This window comes from Pezoporus flaviventris, unplaced genomic scaffold, assembly GCF_033815535.1.
Source record: "Pezoporus flaviventris isolate CSIRO_AGI_PZ_B2104156 unplaced genomic scaffold, CSIRO_AGI_Pfla_v1 ptg000023l, whole genome shotgun sequence".
Taxonomy (NCBI): Eukaryota; Metazoa; Chordata; class Aves; order Psittaciformes; family Psittacidae; genus Pezoporus; species Pezoporus flaviventris.
In genome coordinates, this window is record NW_026892571.1 from 8326578 (window position 1) to 8345758 (window position 19181).

Sequence of the window (19181 nt, forward strand, 5' to 3'; positions counted from 1 at the left end):
TTTTACACAGTTGTTACAACTCTGTTGGAATGATAGTTATAGCATTAATTTACTATGACTTCACAAAAGACTGGACAATGAGACACTAAAACCTTCTACTGCTGCCATGATTATATAGCAATAGAAGGAAATTGTAATGGATATTCCTCTTATGACTTACATGAATAATTTCTCCAGACTTCCTCACACTTATTAAGTTTTATGATTTTAAGGACGTAGAGGAGTTCTTTTTGTCCCTTACTTTCCAAGTCTGACAGCTTAAGCACAGACACAGGCTTTCCTTGTATTTCTCCTCATATTGCACCTCAAGCAGTTAGAGGGTAAATGAGCATAATGCAACTTTCTGCAACCATGGCTGACGCTTCTCTGTCATTTCTGACCTCATCTGTGCTGAAGTGGAATATATGGCAAATCCCAAACATGCCAGATGGAAGAAAATCAATCACTTTAGTAAATGTGTGTTGAAGAAAACCACACTTATTGGTTCTTTCAATGATATCTCTGTAAAAGTACAAGTCAAATGGGTGTACATATGTAAAATATATTAGAATTGCAGAAAAGGGATTTTATGAAGCTCTTTTAGAAAGATCTGGGACAGATGTGTTAGATACATTGCCAGAGGAATGCAATATTTTCATGGATTACCTACCTTACAGAAAGTAACTGTCATAACACATCAAAGTGCCAGTAAGTTAGCAAATTCATGTAAGCAGTTAGCTGTATTATAGAAAAATATCATTTCTCAGAAGGACATATCTTTGAGTACTTTCTTCTTTCCTGCTAGGTCGTCTCCTAACATTGATGGCAAGTTTAGGCTTCTTTTTATTCTTATTGATCAAAAATAATGTGTATTTGCATCTTCTGTCTTTTCATTGCCAGCCATTCCCAATACTGTAGAGGTTCCCCATGCACTGCTGAGCAACCTGAACTCTGAATTAAAGGTTTTTGAGCAGCTAGTGAATAATAGTGTGTAAGCAATTCTTGTTTGCTGATGAAACAACACACTTCAAATGTTTTTTCCCCCTTCCAAGCTCAAGCATGTACATATTTTAAATATGAATATGGTTTTTTTTTCCAGAGGAAGTCATATATTGTATGCAGTAAAAAGTGGGCTTTTTGAAAGAGGAAGCTGGAGAAGCAAAGGACTTGCTGTTATAAACAGTTTCAAAGGTTTAATGCATTTGAAATGTGTTTCTTTAGACTGATACAAACACAGACAGATATTCTCAGTCTGCTTCAAATTCTGCTGCTATTAAATAAAGTTTAAACCCGTTCTTAAGTGACTTGATCTAAATGGCAATTGTCCAAGTTTCATTTTTTTCCCCTCTTGTATTTCAAGTCTAAGAGAGGTGGGTTCAGTTCACACATTGTTTTGTGAAACCTTGAAGTTGCTTAAGGCCAGTAACTTTTCCTATTTGCTTTTCCACATTTAGTGCCTCATCACTGTAAAGCAACTTCCAGTCCCCAGACTCCTGCTGTTGGTTTGAGATTTTACTTGTGTTTAGATTGAGCATAACAGTATGTACCTGTGCTGCTGAAGCTTGAGTGCTCTGCACACTGGATCGCAATTGCAGTTGCGGATATATGAACAAATCAAAACACAAGTGTTCAATGATAATAGGATTAGCACTGGGAGATTTAATTCCTTTATCTCTCCGACCAATAAAACACAAATTGTTTTAGTGCTGGCTGGCATTTTCTGTTCAAAATATGTTTCTACAGAGACTCTGGAAAACTATTATGTGAGTGTAAATGAGATTAAGCTGATGCTGTGGCTCTTTATTATCTGAGCTTTTAAGATTAGACACATGAATCAGTCCTTCTGTAAGTAAGTGTGAATAGAAAAAGTATTGTAAGAAAGCCAGACATTTGAGGAAAAATACCTGAATAGGTTTGGTAGCAGTTTATGACTGAAGGAAATGATACAGACTTTGTGATGGAAAAGCCAGCTCACCTCTGTTAAATTGGCTTTATCTATGGTAGTTTGCTGTTATAACGCACACAAAATAGATCTGGGGTTTCCACCCCCTCCCAAGGTATAAATAGCTATTTCCATATTGAAGATTTTGTTTTATCTTTATTCTGTGCATTCTCTGAAGGTAGTGCTGATATCAAAGACTGAACATGCAATGCACTGAGTATTGTTTGCTGCTTTAAATCTCTGCTAGCAAGACATGAAGGGAATTTACTACCAGAATGGAATTGGGGTTTATTTCTTGTCATGCATTTGTCTTTCAGACTGACATCCCTGCTGTGAATGGCTTTGTCTGTGGACTCTGCTTTGTACCGCTGGCAGCGACTAGGAGCTCAGAGTTCCTCCCAGACTCCCTCAGAATCAACACCACTGCTGTCTTCTGTCAGAGACAAACCAAAACTCAACTTAAACAAATGGAGGATTGTGTTACCTGACAATGAAAGAGAGTGGGAAGACTGGAAACAAGCTTCTTCATTTTATTCGGGAAACAGGATACAGACCACAAAATACACATGGTTCACTTTTTTGCCCAAAAATCTTTTTGAGCAGCTTCACAGGTAAAAAACATAATTCAGTGATACATGAGGTTTAAGAGCTGTCGTTGAGACAATGATATGTGAGAATGATAGAGGAGGGCTGCTTTTTGTAGTTGTCACATTACTAAAATCTAGTGATGATTATTTGTAACCAAATGTCCCTTAATACACACTGAAATGTTTAAAGCAAGTAAACACTGGGTGCACTTAACCAGTGTCATGGCCAGCTTCCTGTTTGCGTGCTGGAACAGTTTTCTGTGTAAAAATTTCAAGCTTTTTTATTTCAAAATCCATCTGTTTCTTTCTTGCATAAATCTTTACTTTTTAAGGAGATGTAAAAACATTCATTGGATGTGTTGAGACACCTATGAAATTCTGTAGATTTCAAAGGCAAGGGACTTTGTTTACCAGCTTATAAACAGTATACATGTATATGCAAATGCTAGGTCAGGTTTCTTTCCAAGTGTGGGTTTGAAATTATGTGCCCAGCATAAGAAATTGTGTCAAGAAGATGCTCATGGAAATATCATTATAATAAATATAAATGAAAGTTGTATATACATCTCTAGCTTTGAAATTTTCATTGTATGTTAGATTTACACATTTATAGTTTGATCTTCCACCAGTGGAACACTTTATGGATCCTTCCATTCTGAATATGTGGGTTTTTACACCCATTCTGTTACACACTGGTTTTGGGGTTTTGAAGGTTTTGGAGGCTTTTGTTTGATTTTGTGCTTATTTTCAGGACTCGGGCAATGGGGGATCATTAAAGAAGTTTCAGGTCCTAGTGGAAAAAGGTATTCATAATAAGTGGAAAAATTGAGGGTAGCTGTAACATTATTAAAATGTACATCACAGGCTGTTCTAAAGAAAAAATTAGCATCTCAGTTAAGCACCTGATTAATTCATTCTGGGAAAGGAAGAGGGGAGGGTAAAGGAGTGAAAAGATTAATGTTCCTTTGACACAAAATAGGGGGTGTTCATTAAGAAAAGGACACATTCTAATTTCTGACTACTTTTAATTTATTTTATACCTTTTCAGGCTGGGTAATCTTTATTTCTTCTTTCTGGTGGTCTTGAACTGGTTCCCACAAGTAGAAGTCTTCCATAGGGAGATTACCATGGTGCCTCTGATTGTAGTGCTGCTTGCCAGTATGATTAAAGATGCTGTAGAAGACTACAGAAAATACCAATTTGATAAGACAATAAACTCCTCTAAAACCAGGGTATATGACAAGTAAGTAAACTAAACCGATTATTTTTCCCTGTGTTTGATGTGGTAGAAACTGCTCATCTGATTTTGTACAATTCCCTCCTTCCTTTGGAGTATAGTAAGTTTGGAAAAGCTGTTATAAAAGAGTTTTGTTCTGCCTTTAGAAATGCCTTATTTCTCTCACTTAAGTCATCCTGAGATCACTGAAGTTTTGTTTCATATCACAACAGTGGGTGCTGATATACAAGTTTTCATTCCAAGTTTCCAAACCAGCTTGCCAACACACACAACATCCTCCCCAGGTAGCAGAAGAATCTGGAGGGAAAATGAAATGTATCCAAGTCTGGAAAGGATTACTGGGGCTGTTTAACAAATTGGAGCAATGTCTTTCTGAACTTTGACACTAAAACCATTAATACAAAAATTAATAATAAACTACATCTAAGCATAACCAGAAACTAAAAACCAATGTATAGGACTTGTAGTAACCACAGGTGATCAATACAGCACAGTTTCACTTTGGAGATGGTACAACACCTGCAGTAAGCTGCAATGTTTGCTCAGTACTGACTCAGAAGGAAGAAATATTTTCATGTGCAATTCTTATTGCAACATTTTTATTTCATCATAGTTTCTTGTCCAAGTACTAACTTGACTTGAGAGTACCTAGCTTGTCACTATACAATGAAATAGCTAGGAGTTTTCATTTAGAAGAAGTTTAAATGTTTGGATCTCTTCCTTTTTTCTCCTTTCCTTAAGCCCAGGTCATAGAGAAAAAATTACTGTGATTTGCACACATCTCATTAGCTTTCATAGAAACTAGCCCTCATTTGTGCTAGCATACTTACGTGTCAGAGGCACAGGGACCAATGGGGAAGAAGAAATGAGAGGCTGGAAGGGGTGACTGGGCAAGAGAGGGACGCTTTAGGTGTCCAGAAGCAGGAGGTCTATCAAAATCAGGCTGAGGGGAAATCTGGGTAGACTGCCCTTCAATTGCCTATGTTTATGTATAATTCCCGCAACTACCATATCATAGGTTTGTTTATTTAATAATCCATTTTATGGTCATGAAAAGAAACAGCAGATAGAGGAAGTAAAAGAGAGAAATAGTGTCAGCATTGAGACTTACAGCAGCTATCTGTTGACTCCTGGGACACACAGCTCTGCCTATTACCTTTGAACTTCCTGGCAACACCCAAGCTTATAAAATGATTCTGAAATTCGTGGAGTGAACCGTGAAAATCGTGAGTGTGCTCTCAGCTTTGTCGCTGCTCTGTGTTAAAACAGAGACACTTCATGTGAGCAGATAGTCAGTGCCAGGGAAGTGCTCTGAACAGGGCCTCCAGGTGTATGCTAACAGGAATAACAAAACATTCAGGATGCTTTTGTCATATGAAAGGTGCAGCCTCCTCAGCAGGCTCTAGGACCTGGCGCAGCTGAGTCAGGATAATACCTGTCCCTAGGCAGGTGGAGGCTGGGGTGGAAGGAGAGGCAGTCCTGGGATTCAGACACCTCGACTCTTTTCTCTACGACTCGGGAGTTTGTTTGGATTATTGAACTCTTATAACTTCGTTGGATTTCAACTTGAGGCTACATTTTGAGAGGAAAACAAGATGTCAAGGAAAAGTGTTCCAGGCTGCTTCTCTAGAATGATATGGAAAAAACATTTTTTCAAGGAAACCTGCTGCCAGTGTGGTACTCCAGACACTGAAATCCAGAATGAAGAGCTGGAGAAGAGAGGAAAACTAAAGAAAAGAAAGAAGAAAAATGAAAATAAACGAGTGATCATCTCCAACTTGAGCTTTGGCAGTAAGAAGTGGAAGGAAAATCCAAACAGATACTATGACTCCAATAAAATTAAGACTACAAAATATACCATCTTGACTTTCCTCCCTAAAAATATCTATGAGCAGTTTCACCGCTTTGCTAATATTTATTTTGTGGTCATTGCACTGCTGAATTTTGTGCCCATCGTGAATGCTTTCCAACCAGAAGTTTCTATGATCCCAATTTGTGTTATAATGGCCATGACAGCCATTAAAGATGCTTGGGAGGACTTCCGGCGGTATAAATTAGACAAAGAAATCAATTACATGGGATGCTACATCTACAGCAGGTGAGTTTTATACAGCTTTTATTTCCAAAAAAGTTGTCTTCAGATCTCTTAGAAATGGTGAGGCTTTATTTATAAAAATTAATAAATAACTGCAGGAAAGTCACAGTGATTAAGTAAAATAGGGAAAAATCCTAAGGACTATATTTCACCTGGTATTTGTTCTGATACAGGGAAAGATGTTTCTTTTTTGGTTTAAACCTCATTTTCAGACTGGGAAGGTAAATTTGAGTTTTATGTTATTGGTGTGGCTATGGCCTTTTAAACACAGAGTGAAAACAGATGCTGTTGTGAGACCTGTTTGCATTCTTAGATACAAAAGAAAACCTCTTAAAACCCTAACCCTTTGAACTATGTTTAGTTTTATTCTCTACACTGTACTCTCTTCTCAGTTGTATTTCTTTTACTAGGTTTTATTAAAATAAAACTGTAAAAATACTGTTTAAAAATGGGAGATAGTAATATATGTGTCTGCTCAGTCATCTCTAAGTGAATTAACTACAGGTATCCACACATGCTCACTACTTCAACATGTCTCATGACCTCTTCTTGCTTTTAAGAGTTTTAGAATTTTGAAAATTATGTTTTCATACAAAGAAAATTGTATCAAAACCGTTCTCTCAGCAAAGTGGAAAATTGCTTCTTCCTGTTAAAATCTCACGTCTCAGAGTCAGAAGAGCAAAACTTTCCATTTCTGTGAATGCTGCCTGTCATACGTCAAATTAATCAATAGTGATTTATATAATGTACAGTTTCACAAGCAAGATCTTTCAGAACTCTGGCTTTTATCACACAGCACTGTCATTTCTGTTTGTTTCTCTTGTATGTGTTTGTCAGATTTTTATTTTTATATCCTGCTGGTTAAATAGGAAAACAATGGATTTGCTTGTCAGGGGACTAAACTTATCCCTACATATAGATAATGACTTGCCAGAAACAAAACCTCACTGCTCTCCTTGCCAACTTGTCCAAAAAAACAGACATTTTACAAGTTTCTATATATTGTTGCTTTAAGATTTATTCTCTTCCACCATGAAGACTGTCAATAATTGTAGCTCTTTGGGTGGGGTGGCTAAATTGCCTCTTCTGCCTACCTCTGAGATTGCAATCTACTTGGATTTTTTTAATCTTTTCAATATTGCATTAGCACGTGAAGCAATGGATTATTTCTTAACACTTGTTAAAACCAGTATGAAAGAGAATAGGTGGTGCAGTAGGTACTACTGAATGAATCTGCATAGAAATCATTGCTTTAGGTAAGGCAACCATGTTAAATAGAAATTATCTGAAAGCCTTTTATCATGGGAACACGAGAATTGGGAAATACAATAAGACCTGTTTAGTATATGAGAAAAATGTCCATAATGGAATTATAATATATGTACAGGTCCAAATTCAAATTATAGTCATGAGTACCTAAAACTTGACATGGACCTCTCTTAAAATTGATTATCCCATCCCATAAAAGAGACTTTGATCTATGAATAAGTGTTGCCTAGAATCTTGTCTATCACTAAGGTTTTATTGCCCAAAACCATGATGTAAGGAAAGGAAAATGAGGAGGGCTTCAGACTATAGCATTCACCCTGTCTGGAAAAATCATTGGTAATTATAATTGCCATCAGATCAGTAGCTACAGCTTATTATATCATGAATAATTTTAATCAGGCTTCTATAGCGCTTTGGGAAGCTGATATTTCTTGTTCTTCTTGCTGCCTGCAAAGTCATGGAAGAGCATAATGTCTTCCAGTTTTCTTCCTTATGAGTCATCTTCTGTAGGTAATTTTTTAACATAGGTGAAAGTCCTTTTAAAAAACACAGAAAGCTTTGTAAGTCTTGTGGCAGCAAAATATTATTTTTAATAAAGCAACTGATCTTCCATTCTAAGATGAAATATTACTTCGAATTTAAGAGTTAATCTTGGAGAGTATAGGGTATTTCAGATTTCAGTAACAAGAACTCTGGTTCCTGTTCAAAAAATCCCCAATTAGATACAAAGGCAGAACAATCTTTACCAAATGCTGAATGTCATCTAAAACTTTCTTGAAGACTAGGGGAAATGAAGTAACTTGCCTTCTTTCAACACAGAACAGGGGAAATTTAATTTAAGTAGGCTGCCCTGTAAACACATTTCTTCTCATTTTCTCTTCACAAGGATCAGCTGGAATGGGAAATCTAGTCTGCTAGCCAAATGAAGAAAAAGACACTTCAAGCAGTATTTAAAGAACATTTAATTGAGAAAATGGGAGACAATTAATAGTAATTGAAGTGTCTTGGGGAGATGCAATAACTTAGATCTAATATTTGATTGTGGAGGTTTCAATTTCTGAACCAAAAGTTCTGGAATCAAAATAATTGCATACCAACTGTTGTGCTGTCAGAAGGAATCACTCAACACCAAAAGAAGAGAACAAAAGATTCAGTTGCAGATGGCACAGACCTATGTTTAATTGCCTTCTTTCTCCTGATGTTCTTCAAAGTATGCTTTGTCTGCTTTCAAATTTTTACAAGCAAGTCAGTTTCCATTACTACAAAATTGTCAAAGCATTTTCTATGATGTTCTGCTTTATTATACCTCTTTAATTGCATTTTAATTCCTGAGATCACCTGGTTTCATGCAAACTTAATCAGTTATTCTTCATCCAGAACATTTAATTATAATCTTAAATTATGTGTGATGTTTCACATGTTCATTTTGCTATGCCCAGCCACCTTGTAGTCGAGATCGGTGTATAGATCACTCTCTTCATCTTTCTTGTCAGTCAATCCCTCCAAACCTACTGTGGTTACTTTTCTCTGAACTCTCCCTGGTTTGTCATTGACTTACTAACAACGTGGGCCAGCACTAACTGTAAGTAAGCCGTAAGTGAATGTCAACCCCACAGTTACTAAAAGCTATTATTTCATTTTCTTGACATAATTGTCAAGGAACTACTTGATATGTAATTAATGTATGGCCAGGATCTGATATACCCCTAGGATTAAGCTATAACTGTTTATAAATTGTAGAATTGTAGAATGGTTAGGGTTGGAAAGGACCTTAGGATCATCTAGTTCCAACTCCCTTGCCGTGGGCAGGGATGTTTCACACTAGACCATGTCACCCAAGACTCTGCTCAACCTGGCCTTAGACACCACCAGGGATGGAGCATTTATCACTTCTTTGGGCAACCCATTCCAGTGCCTCACCACCCTCATAGTAAAGAATTTTTTCCTTATATCTAACCTGAACTTCCCCTGTTTAATTTTAAACCCATTACCCCTTGTCCTATCACTACAGTCCCTAATGAAGAATCCCTCCCCAGCATCTCTATAGGCCCCCTTCAGTTACTGGAAGGCTGCTATGAGGTCTCCACGCAGCCTTTTCTTCAGGCTGAACAGCCCCAACTTTCTCAGCCTGTCTTCATACAGGAGGTGCTCCATCCCCTGATCATGCTTGTGGCCTCCTCTAGACTTGCTCCAACAGGTCCACATCCTTTTTATGTTGAGGACACCAGAACTGTACTCAATACTTCAAGTGAGGTCTCACGAGAGCAGAGTAAAGGGGCAGCATCACCTCCTTTGACCTGCTGCTCACGCTCCTTTTGATGCAGCACAGGATATGGTTGGCTTTCTGGGCTGTGAGCACAAGCTGCTGGCTCATGTTATCTTTCTTATTGACCAACACCCCCAAGTCCTTCTCTGCAAGGCTGCTCTGAATCTCTTCTCTTCGCAGCCTGTAGCTGTGCCTGGGATTGCCCTGACCCAGGTGTAGGACCTTGCACTTGGCTTTGTTGAACTTCTTAGCTTCCAGACAGAATCTCACACTTCTAGAAAGTTTAACCTTTATTTTCCCTCAGAGTTTCAATAGTCACTCAGATACAAATGCAAGGACTATGCCCAGTGCAAGATGGAACAGCAACACACTTGACTGAATGCACGTACATCAGACAGCAGCAGCCATAAAAACATTATTTAAATTATTCACATTACTTAATTTTAATCACCTAAACTCAGATATCTGAGACAGCTACTCAGAGAAGCCTAGTTTACGTGCTTTGAATCATCCTGTAGAGCTGTCATATAACTAGTTAGGTCACTAAGCATCCTAAATGAAACAGCCTGATTACTCTTTCAGTAGAAAGTTCTCCTGCAGTGCTTTCAGGCCCTGTGGTTTTCGAGCAGTTCCTGAAAGCATCAGTCTCCTCCTCCTCTGTAGGTGTGGTGACGTGTGATACAGAAACTTCAGGGATGGCCTTTGCTGTGACTCTTTATCTGCTTTTAGTGTAAGGTTTCACATCATTTAAAGATTTCTGAATCAACACTAACTCGGTTAGTCCTAGAGCGGTAATCTGGAAATGCAAAGAACTCATCTCTGTGTTGCACGAAGTTAGAACTGCCAACAGCTGAAAAGCTGGAATTGTCTTAAGCTAGACTTGAAAGAGAATTAAAGCATTGCAGTCAATCGAAGTTTTGTTATTAAGTGTGGCAATTTATCTCTATGACAGCAATGGAGATCTGCTGTGTACAGGTTACCATATGAACAGTATACCTTTTATTTTCTTAAAATTAGAGAAACTGGATAGTGAAGACAAAGGCTGCGCTTCTGTTTTAACATTCACTTGCTTTGATCAGCTGGACCTTCTGAAGGGAGAAGAGATTGCACCTCCCCTGGATGCTCCCTATGTATGGGATTGCAACTGGGACTGGCCAGAGACGTAGTGATCAGCAGAGGTCTGTGGCCCCTGGAACACAGCAAAGAAGAGCAGGGAGCATGCCTGCAAGAAAGGAATTGAGCTGCGGTGAAATCTCAGAGGTGAAATCAAAAAGACAGCTTTTCTTGACCCCAGAGACATACATGCAGCTCATTCAACCCAAGATGAACCTGAAAGCTTGTAGAGTAGAAAGCAGGATGAGAGGAAAATACCATCCTGCCAAGGGCACAATAAGCAAAAAGACTTTTGTTGCCAATGTTTCATCTGAAGCCTTGCTCATCAGCACTGAGTTTTCACTTGTTACAGAGCCTTTTCTTTCTGTTTATTATTTTTGTTTTCTAGCAAAGCATAACTTTAAAGACTAGGAGTCTGCTGGAAGTTTCAGTGAGTTCATTGTATACACCAAAAAAAAAGAGAAAGCCTAAATCCTGTAGCCAAGTTCAAGTCTCATCACTTTCCCTCAGGCAAAATTTTCCTGAGCATAGCAGTATCAAGGCTTCTACACCTCAGTGGTGCTTTGTCTGAACAGTGCATTAATTTCATCACCTGGAAGTTGAAGATCTCCTGAAGATCTCCAGCTCTTGAATGGCTGAGATGCATCCCTGTGACAGCCACAAAGCATGAACTTTGAGCAACTGATACATTAATTATTTCTATAAAAGTAACAATATGAATAAATTACAATGACTGCAGGATTATTCTGCGGTATGATGTTATTGCAAGTCACCATCTATTAGGACAGATCCAATCATTGTCACCTGTACATACTTTAGGACTAAGTAATTTTTGTACCTACTTTAACTATGGATACTTGAATTAACAATGAGTTTTACTGAAGTGCCATCTGCTTGTGCAAGGTAAGGCATTCTTCAAACTTCCAGTGAGCTGAGATAATGGCCTTAACCAGCAGTAAACAGGTTTGCTATGTCACCGCACAACTGCTTGAAAGAAGTGGCTCCAAAACTGTGAAAGAACAATTAAAATGACAGTTAGTTTATGGTGATCATGCTGATTGTGTGGTGAAAAAACATGGGACATGTCTTACTGACCAAGTGCAAAAGAGAACGTCAAGTTTTCAACACTCAGCTGGTCCAGGCAGCAGCACTTGAACGTCAAAAAAGCAGTGAGCTAGAAATTCTAGTTGGTCAGTGTGTATTGCTGCAGTGAGGGTCCGCAGTCTCTGCGAAAGAAAATCCATAAATACATTACAAGGCTACAACTGGTTTGTGTATTGCTTTATCAGAGCTTTCTTTGAGATCTATTACCTGCCAAGGCATTTAATGCTGCTTCACAGAAAAAGTGCTCTGGTTTAGCAGACAGCAGCAGAAGCTAATGACTAAAGACAAAGGGCAGCTAAATGAGAACCTATGGGTTTGGCTTAGATGCCTGCAAAGTCATGACCTCATGGAACTGAGTTCCATCCTAACCGTCTGAATTTTTAAAGCACCATTAAGACCCAAAGAGGAGTAGGTTTCTACCATGTTACCTCAAGAGCTACATGGTCCTGTAAGGAGATAATTGTAGCAAAAAAAGATGATATAGGCTGTGCCTTCCTGAAACTTGATAAGTTAATGGGAGTCCTTAGAAACTAGTGTTAATGATTAGCAGCCAGTAAGTAAGTGACCTTAGAATTACCTGTTCATTCCAGCTGGTGCCAGACAAAAACATAGCAATCATATTTTAATCAAGGCAGTTTTAAAAAAATATTGGATTTTCTTCAATACAATAATCCATAACTTCTATTTCTTCATTTGGTACAGGTCATTATAAAATTGAAACAGATTTTGAAAAGGCAAGTTAAAAGAAATCCCAAACCTTGTATATGGGCGTATAATACATTTTTAAAGTTCTGGTACTTACTTAAAGTTCATGTAAACTTGAATTGATTACAGAGGTTGAATATTCGTTTTTATTATTGAGAGAATAGCTTCCTTGTTAGGATACTATAGACAGTTTTAGTACATTAAAAGATAGGATCTATTGCTAATGTTAAGGAATTTGGAATACCAAAATGGTTTAGAGATGGATTTTATTAGACTTCAGAAATATTTCACTCCCATTATCTTTAAAAGATGCTCATTGCTGTCTTAAAGTAGTATTGAAATCCTGAGAGACTGGGACTATGGGGAAAGACTAAATAGTCTTTGCTTGCTAATGAGAGCTTGTTGCAGGACTGGCTGCTGCTAAATGACATCATTGATACTGCTGGGCTGATGTCTACATCACAAAAACAACCTTCCCAGCTACTCTATAGTATCTTCTTGTTCTCAGATAATGCCTCTTGCTTAGGAATATAGTCAGCCAGGTTGTGCTGCACTTTGACCTATGGGCAGGTTTCAGAATTGGTTCCTTTCCAGTCTAGTGCCTTCCTCAAGTCCTAAATCTGCTCCTTTGTTGTCAGGTTTCCAAAGTTTTATAGCATTAACTTCTATCCATGAAGTCACAGACATAAAGGGGAAAATATTTTGTGAGGCTTTTCCATGTAAAAGCTGGAGTAATTTTTGATAGCCTAAAATTATGTAGGTTTTCTGTTTGCAAAATTAGACTGTATAGGTGAAGTACACCTGTGTACTTCAGTGTAGAACTGAGAATCTCAGAACCTTATTTTTTATAAAGTTTTCTAAGACAATCCAGGACTCATGGAGGTGCTGTGGGGTGCACATGAAAAATTACTTTAATCTCTCTAAGGAGCAGAACAATAATTATTTCCTCCCATTCACCATCCATTTTGACCCAGTTTTTGTTTGAGATTTCTCTTTATTGAACCCAAGAATGTGAAATGAAATTGTTGACACAAAGTCAATAATTTATTCATGTTACCCCACAATCTCCAACCACAGCAGGATCATTTTATGATCCTTTCTTCCCAGAAGTTACTTTGTAAAGTCCATTTAGCTCAGGCGTTCTGGTAAGATATGATGAATCCAGTAATAAATTCTGGCAGACTTCAACTCTTCAAGGCTAACTGCTTCTTTCTGTCAGCACTGTACTCTGATGGGCATTTTCATGCCACCCATTATCCCAGGACACTAAGGGAACACTTTCCAAGTGTGCTGTTGATAAATTGAGTGGTAAATGAGAAAAGGTACTGAGAAACTTTTATCTTGGATAATATCTTTGATGCTTCACAGCCCTGATGCCATGTGCTATAAGAATTAACTTTCCACCTATTGAAAATCACCACATCTTGTTTATTTTACTGGATAAATGTGTTTGCCCTTTCTGTATGTTTCTCGTCAGATCACCTTATATTTATGAAGCTCCTCTGTTTATTTAGCAGCCGGAGCTTGTGCTATGAACTTTTAATCACTGAACAGAAAACGGGCAGCGTTCCCAGTTACAGGAATCACTGAAAGGAAATTGCTTCATGTGAGAAATCTTCTTAGGCAACTTGGTCTGTGCTGCTGTGTCGTGCACCAGGTTCCTTCTGAAGTATTTTTCTTCCTTTCATCCATTGGTAGCTCTCTACAAAGTTGTGGAAAACCTTTGTACTGTAGGCAATTGTTAATCTTACAGCTCCAGCTGAATAGTTCTTTCAGGAAAAGCAAATGTGTTTCTTTACCAAATTCAGTGCTTGTTGGGACAGAGCGACAGTCTGTTCTCCTGAATGCAGGTTTGGGATTCTAGTAATTCCTGAAATCTAGTGCATGTGCTAAGTAAAACTTTTACTCTGATCTGAAGGAGGTCATTTGGCTTTACTGACTCACTGTCTCCTTTGTAATTAGTGAATGGGCAGAACCTGAAGCTTAACGTGTAATGCATGTTTCATAGGGAATTATTGGAAAACTACCACAAATCTGTGATTTCTGTGGATTATTTTTGCTAATCTGGTTTCTTCAGGCTGATGTGGCAGAGAGCCAGCTGGGCAAGGCCCTTCTATAGCATTTTATCACCAGAAAAAAATCAGAAGTGTGTTCTATAAACTTCAGAATTGCGCAAAAGGTGACGTACGGTGAGGTAGGATTGCCCTGCAGATGTTATGGCAAACACTTTATGCAAACTGTACACAGCATCCAGATGTCTAGGACAGCAAGGCAAGCTATCTTCTTGCTGTAAACTGCTTCTGTACTCTCACTTTTATGTTTTAAACAAACAGATTAAGAAGTTCTACCCAGAAATTGTTTGACACAGGAAGGATTCATAGTTACTTAGTTGATTTGCTATACTAACATTAGTGTCTACTTTGTAGAGCAATACTCAACATGCAGCAGCTTGAATACTTTTCAAATAGAACTTGTTCTGGATTTTATTTTGTTTTATAATGTGCAGCAACGTTAATTTGCTTACAACAAACCTGTTCAGTGTGCCCTTTCATGTCTGCTGTTGAGCAAAAAAGTGAAAGACCTGCAGATAAGTAGTCAGACAAAAGAAAGAAGAATGAAGAATTCAGGAATTAAAATTAATGTAAGAAGAAAAAATTACTGCTATGATACCATTATTTAGTAAGGGCCTCACGTCCAGCAATGAAGGGATTAAAATGGGGGGGGGGGGGGGGGGGAATGTCTTTTTTTCTTTTTTTTGGAGTAAAAATGGGATGCCACTGGGAAATGCACAGAATTTAACTGTGTGCATAACTTTTTCAGGGAGCTGCTGTTTCACCTTTCACAGATAAGGATATCAGCCAAGTGCAAGGGTTTGCCTGACAGCATTATGACTGGCTCTCCTTTGTGGAAGGCCAGGAAAATAGGTTAGCAGGAAGGAGCCTTTTAGCCTTTGGTCTGACCCTGGAACAATGCTTGGATGTGTGCTTTGAACTGCCACAAAAACTCTTTATCTGCTGTATCACTGCTCCCTTTCTCATGATACAAATGCTTAATTGAAAGACAGTGTTCTTCAGGCAATAGATGAGGATGATTAAAAACTTAAGCAAAAATGAGACTCTGAGTCATTACAAAAAGCCTTTTACTCTCTGTCCGGTAAAGTATCATGAGTATTTGTTTCTCTTACGGAGCAAGATATAAGATGATTCAATTACTCATACTGAAATATAATTTCTTGTCAAAGAATTAGAGGACCTGGGCTATTGTTGCCCCTGTTTATTGTGCAGTTTTTAGTTTGCTTGGATGATTAAGAGCAGTTGAAGGATAAACTATTCAAAATATAATATCAAAAAAATTTGCTGTTTTCTGAACCATTGAGCACTGATTTTTTGATGAAACAGTAATTTCTTGTCTTTGAAACCCTTAAGCTCCTTTTCCTTTCTCCTTTGTTTGGCTTGGGGCGGTTTGGTTGGCTGGTTGGTTGGTGTTGGGGGGGTGGGTATTTAATATAGAAGCTTTTTGTTTCTTACCTTAACTTTTCCATTAAGCTTGAGCTCTATTGCATAATTCTAAAGGGTCATTTGTTAATGTTGTTTTACCTTTTCAAGTTGTTTCTGTGGGCTAAGCTCAGATTTGTAATTACCTTTAGAGAGTTCCTGAAAGTCCTGAAGCAAGTGTAGCTGAGAGATCAGTTTGCTTCTTTCAAGATCTGTGTTGTTGAAAACTATCTGAGAAATAGTCACTTGGTCAAAACCAGTGGTTTTTGGTAAAATGTCTACATTTCTTGAATAAGAAGCTTTAAAACACCTTTCTTAGTCTGAATGACTTTCTATCTTTTGCTTTGGAGATTATAGGGCTAATGCTAGAATGGAGAACTTTTGTTGTAGTTTCTTTTATTCCATGTAAAGATTTTATTTGAATGTGATGAATGAAGTGATAATGAAAGAGTTTAAATCATTGATTTCTAGCTGTTGTGCTGTGACTTTTAAAACAAAATATAGCAATATACCTCTACCCTACCCCCTTATTTTCTTTTGTTTTTTGAAACCCCACTAATCAGGAAGCCTGCATGCCTAACGTCACTGTTTACCTATTTCATGTTTTTAATGCAACAGGGAAGAACATGCTTATGTTGAGAAATGCTGGAAGGATGTCCGAGTGGGGGACTTTGTGCAGCTGCGGTGTAACGAGACCATCCCAGCTGATATCCTACTGCTGTACTCCTCTGATCAGAATGGGATCTGTCACTTGGAAACTGCCAACCTCGACGGGGAGACCAACCTTAAACAGCGACAAGTTGTGATGGGCTTCTCCAGCCAGGTAAGTCTGCTGAAAATGCAGTCTGTGTAGTGCAGCGTTGGTCTCGGCTTATCTGCACACCAGCTCCAACCATAAAGTGCAGCAGTCCTGACTGGCTGGTTGTGCTGATACAGCTATGACAGGGTTTTGCTGTTGCAGCTAATGCACTGTATGAAAAGGAGCAGTTTGTCCTAAAAGATTTTTGTTATACTGGCACAGGGATGGCTTTATAAATAGGAAGATTAGCTCATTTTAATTTGCAATTGTTCTTTGCGGCAAACTGCATCAGCAGATGCTTAAGAAACCACACACGTTAGCACCATCCCAGAGACCAGCAAGTCTTTTCTATGTACAAGCCATGCATACACCACAGGTTATTACAGCACATCCCACAGCAAAGCCACTACTACTGAGTGAATCATTCTTCCATGGAAATTGGAAGAGAGCTCATACCCCCACCTCCAACGTGGCAGCAGGCTTCCTCATGGATTTTGCATCTCTGTTGCAACTGCTGTACCCTTGTTTGTTTGCTAGGCAGGTAGATGTACTAACTGCTCAACCAGGAACTGCTCTAAGGCACACTAAGTTGTAACGATATAATGGGATCTTTTATAGAAGTGTAGTAAGTAATTGAATAGGAACTCAAGGTAAGTTAAAATGTGAAAACTTAAATGAAAGTTATGTGTTTTACATCAGTTTCATTGTTAGTAGGCATCAGTTTGAATGCTTAAAACCACTATACATTTTTTTCCACAGGCTGTATCATTTCCTTTTTACAAACAGTTTACTGGAATAGTCTCTTGGCTCATGTTTGGCAAACCTGAAGTAAACAAGAAAATACAATTTAGAATTGTTACATTTTAAAATATCTTTTCAAACATAGCAGGGCAGTTTTTCAAATAACACAGAACAAGGCTAAGGAGCTGTAGTATGTGAAGAAGAATATTTTCTTCCATTGGAATCACTCCAGCAGACAAGAAATCCTAAAACCTGGCAGTTAATTCTAGGAATTACATTCAATTTTTTATCCATTAGTAGCAGTGCCATTAGGAAGATCTTTTGGAGTTATTGGTGGGTCGGACACAGCTGCCAGTGAGCAGTTGGATTTATTAAATAAAAGTACACCATTTCCATGGCCAGTTGTGGTCAGGACTGGATTCCAGCTTTAGTTTCTCTTTGCTCAAGTGGAAATTACTTTGTACGCATAATTATGGACTTTCTCAGGTGAATGCCGCAATACAAAGCATACCTTTTCCAGTGCCCTGTAATGATGACAAACCTGGCTTCATCAGTAAAAAAAATTAAAATGTTGCATTGTGTGGTTTTGCTTCGAGAGAAAACAATGTTCTACCATTATACAAAATGAAACTTTTGCCTTGGTCATATCCAATATGAGGAAGTCGTTCTTTAAATCAGAAAATTCCCCCATGCCAAATCATGCTCCAGACTACCTATTCATGGTTATTTTCTTTAGACTTTGAGCTGTTATTTAGGTAAACTGTATGACCAGGAGTGTTTATACTTACAAAGTTTTGTTACGTTGGCAGAGTGGAATGCAGTTCTGACCGTGGTGATAGCCAGTGCTCAGGAAGGTCAAAGCTTAAATAGTCAACTATGTTACTCTACCATTTTAATGTATTAGTGTAGGAAATACCTTGGCTGAAAAAAAAAAAACAAACCAATGCCCTAAATATCATACCTACAGGTTTTATTGTGCCAACTTCTTCCTTGTTCTTTGAGGTTGGTTTGGTCCTGCAACTTATGTGCTGTGTAAATTACTCAGAATTAATTGTGTCTATAAAGTATGAGTCTTTAAGGAGGGAGGGAGGAAAAGGAAACACATATGCACTGGGGTTAGTTATTTATTTCAGGATATGCTTAGGAATATGGAATTCACCTACCTGAAAAAAGACTGAGAGGAAGGATTATACTTTTTTTTTTTCTCTTGAATTTTCAAATACAAAATTATTGTCATCAAAAGAAAAAAAAAAATTGGGAGACAAATTATCCTTCTGTATCCTAGCTAGAAGCCTATTAGTTTTCTTCATTAATAATGAGTCCTCCAATTGCTTTTTGCATCTTCCTGTTCTCCTGTTTTACAAGTATTTCTAACACAATCAAGTATATACTGATTTTCCTGATGAGTTCACTGAGTTGAGTGAGATTCACCAGAGCTGAACAATATCGCTTTAAAGATACTTGAACAGCATTCAGCCACACGAGTCAGAAGGCATACAAAATACCATTATAGTCATCAAGCTTTTATATTTCCTCTAACTTTTCTGAATCAAACTCTCTACTTGCTTGTACTTAGATATTATACAAATATTAAATATATATGTATTGCTCAGTGAAAAAAATAAGAACAGGACAGAGAAAATAAAATAAAAATTAAAATACTAAAACACAGTGGAAAAAAAAAATGAGAATTGAGGAGTGGCAGTGTATGGAAGATATAGAATCATAGAATCAACCAGGCTGTCCTGCAGTCTGGCAAGGTTTTGTGAATTCCAATGAAGAATTCCCAGGGTTTGCAGGTTCTAAAGGAATCTAATCTCCAGAAGTCCCTCTTGCTGTAGGAAAAGGTA

The 19181-nt window shown here is 37.9% G+C and overlaps 1 protein-coding gene across 4 annotated transcripts in view; it reads left to right on the top strand.

The window, feature by feature from the left end:
* The window catches only part of ATP10B (ATPase phospholipid transporting 10B (putative)), a 207300-nt gene that overhangs the window by 152618 nt on the left and 35501 nt on the right, over window positions 1–19181 (top strand). For 3 of the 4 annotated variants that reach the window (XM_061456584.1, XM_061456583.1, XM_061456585.1), the window contains exons 4-6: window positions 2239–2532; window positions 3557–3751; window positions 16410–16614. In XM_061456584.1, coding sequence (XP_061312568.1) covers window positions 2258–2532; window positions 3557–3751; window positions 16410–16614 — 675 coding nt within the window. In that variant the 5' untranslated portion in view covers window positions 2239–2257. Of the gene's footprint in view, window positions 1–2238; window positions 2533–3556; window positions 3752–5761; window positions 5844–16409; window positions 16615–19181 lie in introns of those variants that run through there. The other variant, XM_061456586.1, reaches the window with a different exon arrangement.